This window comes from Papaver somniferum, chromosome 1 (assembly GCF_003573695.1).
Source record: "Papaver somniferum cultivar HN1 chromosome 1, ASM357369v1, whole genome shotgun sequence".
Lineage (NCBI taxonomy): Eukaryota > Viridiplantae > Streptophyta > Magnoliopsida > Ranunculales > Papaveraceae > Papaver > Papaver somniferum.
In genome coordinates this window covers 104936755-104948575 of record NC_039358.1, presented here as the reverse complement: position 1 = coordinate 104948575, position 11821 = coordinate 104936755, and the positions used below count along the sequence as shown (strand labels likewise).

The 11821-nt window shown below is 36.7% G+C and overlaps 1 protein-coding gene across 1 annotated transcript; it reads left to right on the top strand.

Annotated features, from left to right (window-relative positions):
• Positions 1 to 1955: 1955 nt before the first annotated feature.
• Positions 1956 to 5538, top strand: LOC113295791 (probable WRKY transcription factor 14). The gene is made up of 3 exons (XM_026544117.1): positions 1956 to 2961; positions 3796 to 3936; positions 4074 to 5538. The coding sequence occupies exons 1-3, from the start codon at positions 2246 to 2248 to the stop codon at positions 4756 to 4758; spliced, it is 1542 nt and encodes a 513-aa protein (XP_026399902.1). The 5' UTR covers positions 1956 to 2245; the 3' UTR covers positions 4759 to 5538.
• Positions 5539 to 11821: the final 6283 nt, after the last annotated feature.

Genomic DNA, 11821 nt, shown 5'->3' with positions numbered 1-11821 from the left:
ACGATTACTTCGGTAATCGAACATAAGATTGATCTAAGGACCTGACGAAGGAGTTTATGTTAAGATAAACGGAAGAGCCTTTGTCCGACTCATATCACTTGGTTGAATAGAGTTGATACCAAACAGATTTGTTGTTCCTTTACTGTTTGGAATACGAACCAAAGGAATTGTTCCAAGTACGTGACTTATTTATAAGTTGGAGGCGTGGGAATACAGACGGAACTAGGTGAACTATAGGTTTAGTTGCTTGGTCTCAACTATACGAAGTTGGTGTAATTTTGTGTAGCGGCTTAATCCTGAGAGTATTCAATTCTGGACAAGGTCCCGGGGTTTTTCTGCATTTGCGGTTTCCTCGTTAACAAAATATTGCTGTGTCATTTACTTTATATTTCCGCATTATAATTTTTTTATTATAATTAAAGTAAATCGCACAAACGTTAATTCTTATTTACTTGATAAGCAATCCTATTGTGTTTGGTTAAGTCCGAACCTTTGTATCAAGTAAACATACTTCGCTGTTGTATTGTCTCGATCTCGTATCCATAGACGATCACACGAAGTGTGAACCGAATAGTTGTATTGTCTCGACTCTGTCCATAGACAATCACTTTCGGAAAAATTACTTATAGGTAGGAAAAGTTTTAGCTTGAGGTATGTTTGGGCACCCTCGCCTTTTCACCCATGAACATGAATAAATCTAAGTACATCTTACCATCATTAATCAAAATATCCCATTAACGGATTATTAATGGATGCAAAATTTTGATGGAAATTCTATCAAATCTTCTGCCATAACCCTATATGATAACAGATGGAGAGATTTTCGGCTTGTTGATGATAAAAATTTTGATCGCAAAATTAAAAAATCATCGGTTCCAACTTTAGCTTCATGGTAGAACTCGTGCTGATAACGTGTTGTAGTGGAAATGTAGGGAAAGCAACAAGGCAGAGAATAGTTTCCATTCATCAGGATAATAGGGTTACATGGAACAATGTCCTTTACATACATGTAGAAGGGAAACCCTAAATATCTAGCTGGGCCGCACATCTATGGGTCGTAGACCCTACAACAGAACTAATATTATCCACTATTATTCACCGATGTCCACCACCATAAAAATCATTGATTGCCGGTATTTCTTCCACCAACACTAAGGTTACCTCCTACACCACTCAACTGCAGCCACCACTCGCTAACACCAACCACCACTTCTACCACCCTTACTTATTGCACTATCACTATTAACATATGTTGATATAACTTTTATTATATATTATTATTTATTAATGTAATATGTATTTATTAGATTAATTAAGGAAGAACGTCTGTTAATATAACTTTAGGTATATATTATTAATCATTAGTGAAATATGTATTTATTAGATTAAGTAAGTAAAATGAAAAATTAATAAACCATTTATTAGATTTATTCCCCCTACACAAATCATAACCACTCATTATCTAGGCAGTCGAACCGTGTTTTATATTCTAGAAGTGTTTGGGCAACCTTTTATTATGTAGTAAAAGTTGGAAACGGAGGAAAATCTTTTGGAAACGTATTCCCGAGAAATGCGGCTGCTTGCCGCCACTTCCTCTTCCCTTTTCCATCACATGTTTCTGCTACTCTTTATTAATTAAAAGGTCCTCCCAGTAGAGAGTAGGAACGTAGGATTAGGGAAGTAGAGACCCACTGGGTGAAAGAAGCCCAGTTCAAACTTCAAAGGTTTGGTGCATATATTTGCATGGATTCTTGAATCTCGACCATTCGATGCTACATTTTGAGCTAGCCAGCTCAACACCTAACTTAGCTAGCTCTCTCCCTATCTCTTGCATGAAAGATTAAAAAAATAAACCATACTAGTTTCTTTTTGTTTCTCTATCTTTCTGTATGCATCTTACTATATTAGTTGCGCGAGAAGAAGAGCTGTTTCCTATGGAAAAGTCAGCGTCCAAATAAAATATCATATCTTATCATTATATGATCATACTAAAGAAACTAAACGCCATTTCTTGCAACTCTTCTCTCATTTCTCTCTCTCTTTAGACTTCAAGCACTGATGACTTGTTTTCTCTTGATTAAGAAGATCAATGTTTTGAACCTTGGGTTCACTTTTTCTAAAAAAACAAAACTAAATTACATGCAAGCTTTGTTTTGATTTTTTGAGTATGTAACAAAAACAATCATGTTTCATGGATTCATAAAGTCATGTTTTTTGTTCATTAATTAGCTAGCTTAAACTTTTGATGTGTAGTTTTTTTTTTCTTTTTCCTGCAATAAGAATAGATATGGAAAAACATCAAGGTGATTTATCAGACATGCTCCGCGTTTGTGGTGGGGGGGATGATGGAATCAGCTGTACTAGTACCAGAAAGAATAAGTTGTCAGCTGCTTCACCTAGTTGGGAGTTTCCGGCAGAGACCATCAAATTCTCAACCGCGATGGAAGAACCCATCGATAATTTTGGCGATCCTTTTTCTAGTACTCGAGATCCATTGCTTCATGATTTAGACCTAGCAGGTGTTGGTGGTGGAATCTTTGATAACAGTACTTCATCTAGTTCAGTGGATCCAACAATTAATATGAATATTACCGAAGGTGATATGATCACCGGTGCTACTACTAATAATAATAGTGTTTGCAGTAATCTTCTTGCTCAAAGGATTTTGGATGAAGAGATGATGAAAAGACCTAATTGTCATGTCTTCTCAAGGATGCTTCAGCTCTCTCCTAATATAAAGATACCTATTTCAGCATCACCTCGCGATTTATCTTCATCGGCGGTTGCAGCAACTGTTTCTTCACCTAAAGAAAATTTATCATTAAGTTCTACTGGTCAATTAATTGTTACTCATGATATGATCAAAGGAATAAATACTTCTTCTGTCGGTTGTGGTTCCCTCAATAATAGTTCAGTACAGATCTCATCTCCGCGATATAATCATGCAGGCATAAAGAGAAGGTAAGCTTAATATTTTTAGTAACATTCTTTTTTTTTCCCCCTTTTTTTTTTTTTGAAGCATCATAGGTTAATATTTTTAGTAAACGTATGATTATTTTTTTCTACTAAATTTTAGTAGAAATTATATAATTCTCGGTGACTTTCTTATGAAACCCAAAATCGAAAATAACAGAGAGAATTAAAGAAAGAAATCTTGGGTTTTGGGAACTAGTTACTGGATTTAAGCACTACCTCCAAAATAACATATTTTCTCATGGGATAACCAGGGATATCTTTGGTTGGCTTTTGTTTTATTAAATTCATTAAAGTTAGGGTTTTATCCTTTTTATGAAGCTTGGGTTTCTAACGCATCCATGTGGGAGTTAATATCCATGGAGAAAATTGAGGTTACTTACCTTAATAAAAGTAACATTAGGGGATTAATTAATGTAGTTTTATCTATTAGCTTATGATCATGCATAATTATAGTTTCTGAGAAGTTCTATGCATATGAGTTTTTTTTTTGTAGTAGATAAAACCTAAGCTCCCTATATTTTTATTCGTGTCAATAATATGCCCACATGATGAACTATTTCTGAACCTTGAAAATTATTGAAAATAGATAAGTTTCGATATTTTTTTTTTATTTGGTAACAATAATTTTCGATGTTAAGTAACTCCATACTGTCGATAACAAAAAGAAAAAAGAAAAAAAACTCACGTATAATTCGACATTTTGTCGTTTTTTCTTCTTTGTTCGTGCCTGCACTTTTGTACAAAACATTATATATATATATATATGCAGTCAGGAACAAACCGTAATTGTGTGTTTGACGTCTAAATGCGAACGTGCAGAAAGAGTCAAGCAAAGAAGGTTGTCTGCATCCCAGCACCAGCAGCTGTGAACAGTAGACCTAGCGGTGAAGTTGTTCCTTCAGATTTATGGGCTTGGAGAAAATATGGCCAAAAACCCATCAAAGGTTCTCCTTTTCCAAGGTACGTAGCAAATGGTGCAGTATTACCTTGATTTGTTTGTAGACTGTCATTTCTTAGCATTATAATTAATCAATATGAATGGTTCAGTGTGTGTACGTACGTATTGACCCAGAGATGTATATGCTCAATGCATACAGGGGTTATTATAGGTGTAGTAGCTCAAAAGGATGTTCAGCTAGGAAACAAGTGGAAAGAAGTAGAACTGATCCAAACATGTTGGTCATAACCTACACGTCCGAACATAATCATCCGTGGCCGACGCAAAGAAATGCCTTAGCTGGCTCGACAAGATCTCAACCAACGAAGAACCATACTAGAAGTTCAAAGCCTTCACTATCTTCATCACCTCAAACTAACAAGTTCACAAATTTATTGATGAAAGAAGAGCATAATGAAAACAGTATGATCGACGAGAATCCATCACTGTTTAATGATACTGAATCTTCATTGTTCATGGCTTCTTCCATTAAAGAGGAAACGGGAGAGACTAGTATTGATCATCATCATCAAAACTCATCATCAATAGATCATGCGGTTGATGGAGATGATAATCAGATGCGTAATCAAGGTTTTCATGGGAGTTATCACGATGATTCGGTATTACCGGATGTAACAAATCATTCAGACGATTTCTTTGCCGATTTAGGAGAATTGGAGCCAGATTTGTTATTCCCACCACAAGGATTCGGTGGAGATAAATCAGATGGGAAAATAGAAAACAAGGGTTTGGATCCATTCAGTTTATTTGATTGGACAGGAAATAGCAACAGCAACAGAAACAACGACTGTTTTAGTCAAGAACCTAGTAAGAGGGGTTTATGACTAGACCATGAAATATAACACACTACGCCCACTAAACGCAACAAACACATTGCTGGCTTTTATTTGTGGTGCTTTTTTCATTTCAAGGTCTGGTTATAAACCCTTCTACCCAGTTTAAGTTTGATTATATGAATGAACAGATTGTGCACTTTTTGTTTTTTTGTTGATAGTTTACTTGATGATCATCAACTGTATCTAGACTGCACTATAGGAGAATGAAAAGGAAGACGAGAGGAGAGGAGAGAGATAGATAGGGTTGGGAGCAGACCCATGAGATGAGACCCACATTCTTTGGAATACTAGTGGGATTTGACAGAAAGCAAAGGAACAGAAGGTTTCAACAGTTACGGTAAGTACATATATATATATCTCACAGACATGGCATAGAATTGAAGATGATGATTACCAATGGATACTTTCTTCTCCTTGTTTTTCTCTCTTTCTCCTTCTCTTATTATCTCACAAAGTGGGGAAAATATAAAAAGACAATGTGTAACACAATATAGTTAGTTGATGGTTTGATGGGATGAAAGATTTGACAAGAGAGAAACGCAAGTGGGAAACGATGGGAAAAAGTTTGAGTTTTCCAATCAATACCCACATTGGATTATGCATATAATTAAGTGTCGACGGGAAGAAAAGAGGTTTAAATGAACAGCAATGCCACTTTTAATTTTTTAGGGTTCCACTTCCTCATCTTTGTGATACTTTGTTTTCTCACTTGTTGGATATTTTGTACTACTACTTTTACGTATTCTTCATTAATTTATTTATACATCTAATCAATGTGCTTAATGGCGTACCACATCAGTTGGTGTTAATTATCGACTCCAATGGAGAAGTATCATTTATTTTTAACACTACTTAATTTTCAAAACCACCACAGTACTCACGATTTACATGGGCTAATACCAGCTCTACTAAGGGTCTATACCAGTCCATATAGGACAAAACGAAACGATCATGGCGATTATGATCATTGGATCGATGGACTGGTATCAGCCCCTAATAGAGCTCGTATCAGTCCATTTAAATCATGAGGTTTCTTTTCTCACATTTCCAATGTAAATTTTTAAGCCAATTACTGATAAAGAGCCTAACGGAAGCACACTAGTGCACCCTAAATTTTTTTTGGGATGCACAAACTTGGTTTATGATTCAAAATCTATACATATGAAACTCTAAAAAATCAAAGTGATACTCTTTGAGTTACACAAACACCAACCATATTATTTGGGCTTGTAGATGGGGAAAAACGATTTGCTGATTTTTAAGGAATTGAGGAGACGACCGTACAGAGGAGACTCCTCGAACCGAGTGAAATGTTAAACCTCACACAGATGCACCGCTGCAAAGGGGGCGCTTTAGATTCGAGAGATCAATCTGTAGTATTCTGGCCTAAATCAAGACAATGACCGTTCCAGAGTAAATTCGGTCACATGAGAGGATGGGTTGATCTGTAGGAGGGAAGCTGAGAAATGTGTGGAATCAATGGTAATCAAAGATTGTGGGTGTGTGAATTCCGAATACGATAAGCTCTGAGTGATTGAAATTGCTCAATTGAGAGTAGTTGCTCAATTGATGAGTTGATGATCTCGTGTTGTCGATGAGACGTGAGATTGATGATACTGATGATGCTTCCTTCAATCATGATTCAGAGACTTATTTATATTGCTGGAATTGTAGACACCATGATCCCATGAAGTGTGACAGTTGATGGAATCAAGGAGTGGGGAAGTGGAGATCGTGTTTGAAACCAGTTGCTCAACGTGTGGAGACTTGGTCGATTTTCCACCCACTACCTCGTGAATTCCTTTAACTGATTGCACGACTTGCTCACATTCCATCGTGTGTTTGAACACACGTGTCGTAGACCGCCAGACCAAAACCCTAAGTGATATCCCCCCAAGTGACACGATTGACGTCTCGTGGTTTGTTAGTCAATTGATGACTTCGTGGTTTGATGGGACGAAGAGTCCATGTAGGTGCTGAGTGTCGAACATGATGTTCTGAAACTCATGAATTGAACATGTCATGAGACAGAGGTATAGTTCTTACGATGAAGTGAGCAAGTATTGCTCATTCGGTGGATCGTTGAATATTGATTGTTGAACCAATATTCCTTGGTATGAGCAAATATTTATCATCTGAGCAAGTGTTGCTCATGTAATGAATTGTTGAATATTTGATCGTCTGAGCATGTGTTGCTCGTCTGATGGATTATTGGCAGCGTACCAAAAATATTAATTAGAATACTGGTCATTGAACCGAGCATAATTAATAAAATTAATGACCATGAGGTCGTCGTAAAATTATTAAGGTTAGAATCTGGAATGATGATCCTTGGATTCAGAAACCCTAATTTGATCAATTGATGATCAATTCATGGTTCGTCAGAATTTCAACCATGGGACGAAGGAGGGAGCGACTACGTGGGACCGTGGATCAACCATGTAGTGTCCATATGCTCACGTGAGCAAATAGGAAGAACTCATGAAGAGTTGACGATTTGTTGGTGAAAGAATGATCAAATGCTTATTTAATCATTTATTCGAAAATGCTCGTCTGAGCCTTAGGTGAGAAAACCTAATTAATTATGACGAGGCGAGGGACCGACCATGGAGTCATAAAATCGGCCCTGGGTTGTCACGTGACTGCCTGACGATCACTTCATGAAAATCCAAAGTATTTGGAAGAGTTTTGGACCTAATACGAGCAATTGTGCAAATTGGGTGAAAACTGTGAAAATTGATGGGACCGGCTTCCGTGAGCCAAAGAGCCAATCTTGGTCGGTCAAGATAGCGTGCTCGTGTCCCCAAGGCGTTCGCGTTTCAGTCCTGAGAATTTTGATATTTTCTGGCGTGCAATTGAACATCCATTCGAGAAAATATGCTAAAATTAGGGTTTCGACGAAACTGAGGAAAACACCATTCTATGATGAAAAATAATTATAAAATAAGGAATGAGGAGGCGTGCGACCGCCGTGGTCAAGGCATGGTCGGCCGGTCGTGACCACGGTCCCATGGTGCCTTTTCCTTAATTTTATAATATTTTGATGATTTTATGAAAAATTCATGAATTTTGAGAAATTTGATGAATTTAGGGAGTTTCCATGAATTGAAGGAGTTTTCATGAGTTCAGGGAAGCAAAAAATATTAAAATAATAAAAACAAGGGCGTGTGGGACCATGGAAGGCATGGCCGGTCGGCTAGGGCCTGGTCCCACGAGTTTCCCTAATTTTTTTAATATTTTTAGGTATTTTGATGATTTGAAGGAATTTTTCCTAATTTGAGAGAAATACCATGAAATCAAGGAATTTGATGAATTCAAGGAAAACTAATAATAAAATAATAAAACAAAGGGGCGTGTGGGACCGGCTAGGCAATGACCGGCCGGCCAAGGCACGGTCCCACAAGTTTTCATAATTTATTGTATTTTATTATTATTTGATGATTTGTGCAAAATACCATGAAATCAAGGAGTTTTTTCATGAAATTAGAGAAATAATAATAATAATAAAATAATAAGGAACTGTGGGGTGTGGGGCCGGTTGGGACCAAGGCATGGCCGGTTGGCCAATGGTCACGCACTACACCCCTTTCCTTAATTTTATATTATTTTTTATGGATTTATGGAAGTACCATGAAACCGAGGAGTTTCCTCGAGACGAAGGAGATTTGATAAAATGAGAGAATTTTCATTAAATCATGGAAAATAATAAAAATGCATAAAAAATATAAAACTGGCGTAGGATTGACCACGACACAGTCGGTCGGTCGTGTGTCCGTGCTCCCAGCATCCTGTCAATATTTTTTATTTTTTATTATTTTCTTCTCTATTTTGCATAGGTTCATCGTTTCGTTGTATTTTTGAAATACTCGTTCGTGCGGTGACTGTTAGTGTATCATCGTGGTCAAGGCATGATGAGAAATAATTATAAAATAAGGAATAAGGAGGCGTGGGACCGCCGTGGTCAAGGCATGGTCGGCCGGTCGTGACCACGGTCCCATGGTGCCTTTTCCTTAATTTTATAATATTTTGATGATTTTATGAAAAATTCATGAATTTTGAGAAATTTGATGAATTTAGGGAGTTTCCATGAATTGAAGGAGTTTTCATGAGTTCAGGGAAGCAAAAAATATTAAAATAATAAAAACAAGGGCGTGTGGGATCGTGGAAGGCATGTACGTACGTCTAGGGCCCGATCCCACGAGTTTCCCTAATTTTTTAATATTTTTAGGTATTTTGATGATTTGAGGGAATTTTTCCTAATTTGAGAGAAATACCATGAAATCAAGGAATTTGATGAATTTAAGGAAAACTAATAATAAAATAATAAAACAAAGGGGCGTGTGGGACCGGCTAGGGCATGCGGCCAAGGCCCGGTCCCCACAAGTTTTCATAATTTATTTTATATTATTATTATTTGATGATTTGTGCAAAATACCATGAAATCAAGGAGTTTTTTCATGAAATTAGAGAAATAATAATAAAAATAATAAAATAATAAGGAACCGTGGGGTGTGGGGCCGGTTGGCACCAAGGCATGGCTGGTTGGCCAATGGTCATGCCCCACACTCCTTTCTTTAATTTTATATTATTTTTTATGGATTTATGGAAGTACCATGAAACCGAGGAGTTTCCTCGAGACGAAGGAGATTTGATAAAATGAGAGAATTTTCATTAAATCATGGAAAATAATAAAAATGCATAAAAAATATAAAACTGGCATGTGATTGACCACGACACGGTCGGTCGGTCGTGTCAGTGCTCCCAGCACCCTGTCAATATTTTTTAATTATTTATTATTTTCTTCTCTATTTTGCATAGGTTCATCGTTTCATTGTATTTTTGAAATACTCGTTCGTGCGGTGACTGTTAATGTATCATCGCTGAATACACCTTCACCATTTGAATCGGGGCTTACTTAGAGGTAGCTCATACACGCGGTTGTTGATTATTTATTACTAATTGTGGAATCCAGTGGAGAATAATTCACAAAACTGAGTAATAAGATGTTTATATTAATTCATAGGATCAGTTGAGGATTCGACTACGAATTCAGAATAATAAAGTGAGCATTACCATTCCATGGGATCGTAGATTCGACCATAGAATCTGAATAATTAAGATTTATCTATTACCATTTATGAGACCAGTTGTGGATTCGATCATGAAATAGGAGTAATGGGATAATATAGTTATTGCTATTCTATGAGATCAAGTCGTGGATTCAATCATAGAATCAGAACAATTGTTATTGCCATTCCACGGGACCAGTCGTGGATTCGACCATGGAATAGGAGCAATTAGGAATAATTAACTTTGTGGCTCTATAATAGCAGAGCAAGCTGTCTAGCAGCATTAATTATCCCGATATGAGATTGTCGGTAAGTCATATCCTTTATATAGTCAGGGTAAACTCGTTGTTTGTTCCTGAAGACGTTATCGCTCTATACTAGCAGAGCAAGCTGCTAGGAGCCGTCCATCTCGTGATACTATATAGAAATAATCACTGAAAGTGTTCAGTATTCATGACATATGCTGTTGTCCAGTCGTGAGACTACATATCTACATGTACTCTGAGAGAAAGTACTCTCCGTTGAGAATTCGATGAGACAGCCGTGTCTCGATACTCACGTCTGATTGCTGAATCAGAGCTTCGTATAATTATGAGTTTATAATTTTAGCCTTTGTCTAAAATCCACCATCTACATGGCTAAATGAAAACCATATCCAGGAAAAATGAAACAGAAACCCCATTTCCATTTAAAACTGTTAAATTTAGTTTTCATTAGTTTATGTATTTCCAAACCTGCCCTTTATTGTATATATGCGTATAAATCTTTCTTCTCCTTTCGTGATTTCATTTCTTTTTCCTCATTCCTCTAATAATACCACCACCACCTACCGCCGCACCACCATAAAACCACTACCACTTCTAGATCCGATACCAACACCTCATCTTCTTCCTCCTCCTTCATATCAACGAACAACTCCTTCTTTTATTCCCCACTACCATTTCACATCGTCACCAACAACACATCTGCCGCCACCAAACCGGTTACGATGTTCAGATATGACATCAACACCACCTCCTCTATCGCATCCTCCTCCACCTTCACCACCAACAACATCACCTTCTCATCATACTTCTATACCACCAACACAACCACAACCACAACTATCTCCACCAACACCGCCTTATTATCTTCTTCCTCCAACCCACCGACATCACCTCCTCCTTTTCCTCCGCCACCACAACTAATAATATGAATAAATTGATAGTAATATAATGGAATCTGAAAGTTAGTTAAAATATTTCAGGTATTCGATTCTAATTACAAACTCAATTAGCGAAACCAAGATGGTGATGGTGGTGAATTGATCTTATAGTGGAAATGAACCATCGACGGGGATTCAATTTCATCTGATTATTGTGTTGGGAAAAATGATGAATTTTAATGGTCATTTGAAGTTGGTAAGTAATTAAAATCTTATTATTTCACTGATTTTTTTAATTAAATTTGATATTGGACCTTGTTTTATTGTGTGTATTGTTGTAATTGGGAACTGAAAATCAATATTTTTGCTTTCATCTAATTTTGTTTTAATTTTGTTTTCATCTGATACCACGTGAATGATTGAGTGACCAATGTAGGTGATCAGTATTGAATGAGAAATGCATGGTGATTTAGTCAGTAAGTGGTGATGGTGGTGAGTGGGTTGTTTCATTCCTTCTTTTCTTAGATTATTTAAGTGCATTTTCTGCATCATACTGTACTTGATAATTTGGACAAGTTTATGTCTCAGTAGTTTTGAGTTTTCATTGTAGGCGGGTCAGAATTGTGACTGGAGTTCGAGGAGAATTGAACAAGCAACGTTTTTTGTCTTGTTTGTGAGTTGTATTAGCTTATCGTATTGATATAAAAAACTTATATCACAATGTTATTTAATAGAATCTACCCAAACCACAAATGCATGACACTGTATAGTTTGAGGTTTCAGACATTCTTGTTTGCATTAAACTATTTTAATTATCATCTGGACTTGTACAATACCT

Bases quoted from the DNA above. Each gene is read 5' to 3' on its own strand.
- LOC113295791 (XM_026544117.1), top strand. From the start codon at position 2,246: ATGTGTAGTTTTTTTTTTCTTTTTCCTGCAATAAGAATAGATATGGAA. The intron at 2,962-3,795 runs GTAAGCTTAATA...GCGAACGTGCAG, and splicing joins CATGCAGGCATAAAGAGAAG to AAAGAGTCAAGCAAAGAAGG. The intron at 3,937-4,073 runs GTACGTAGCAAA...CAATGCATACAG, and splicing joins AAAGGTTCTCCTTTTCCAAG to GGGTTATTATAGGTGTAGTA.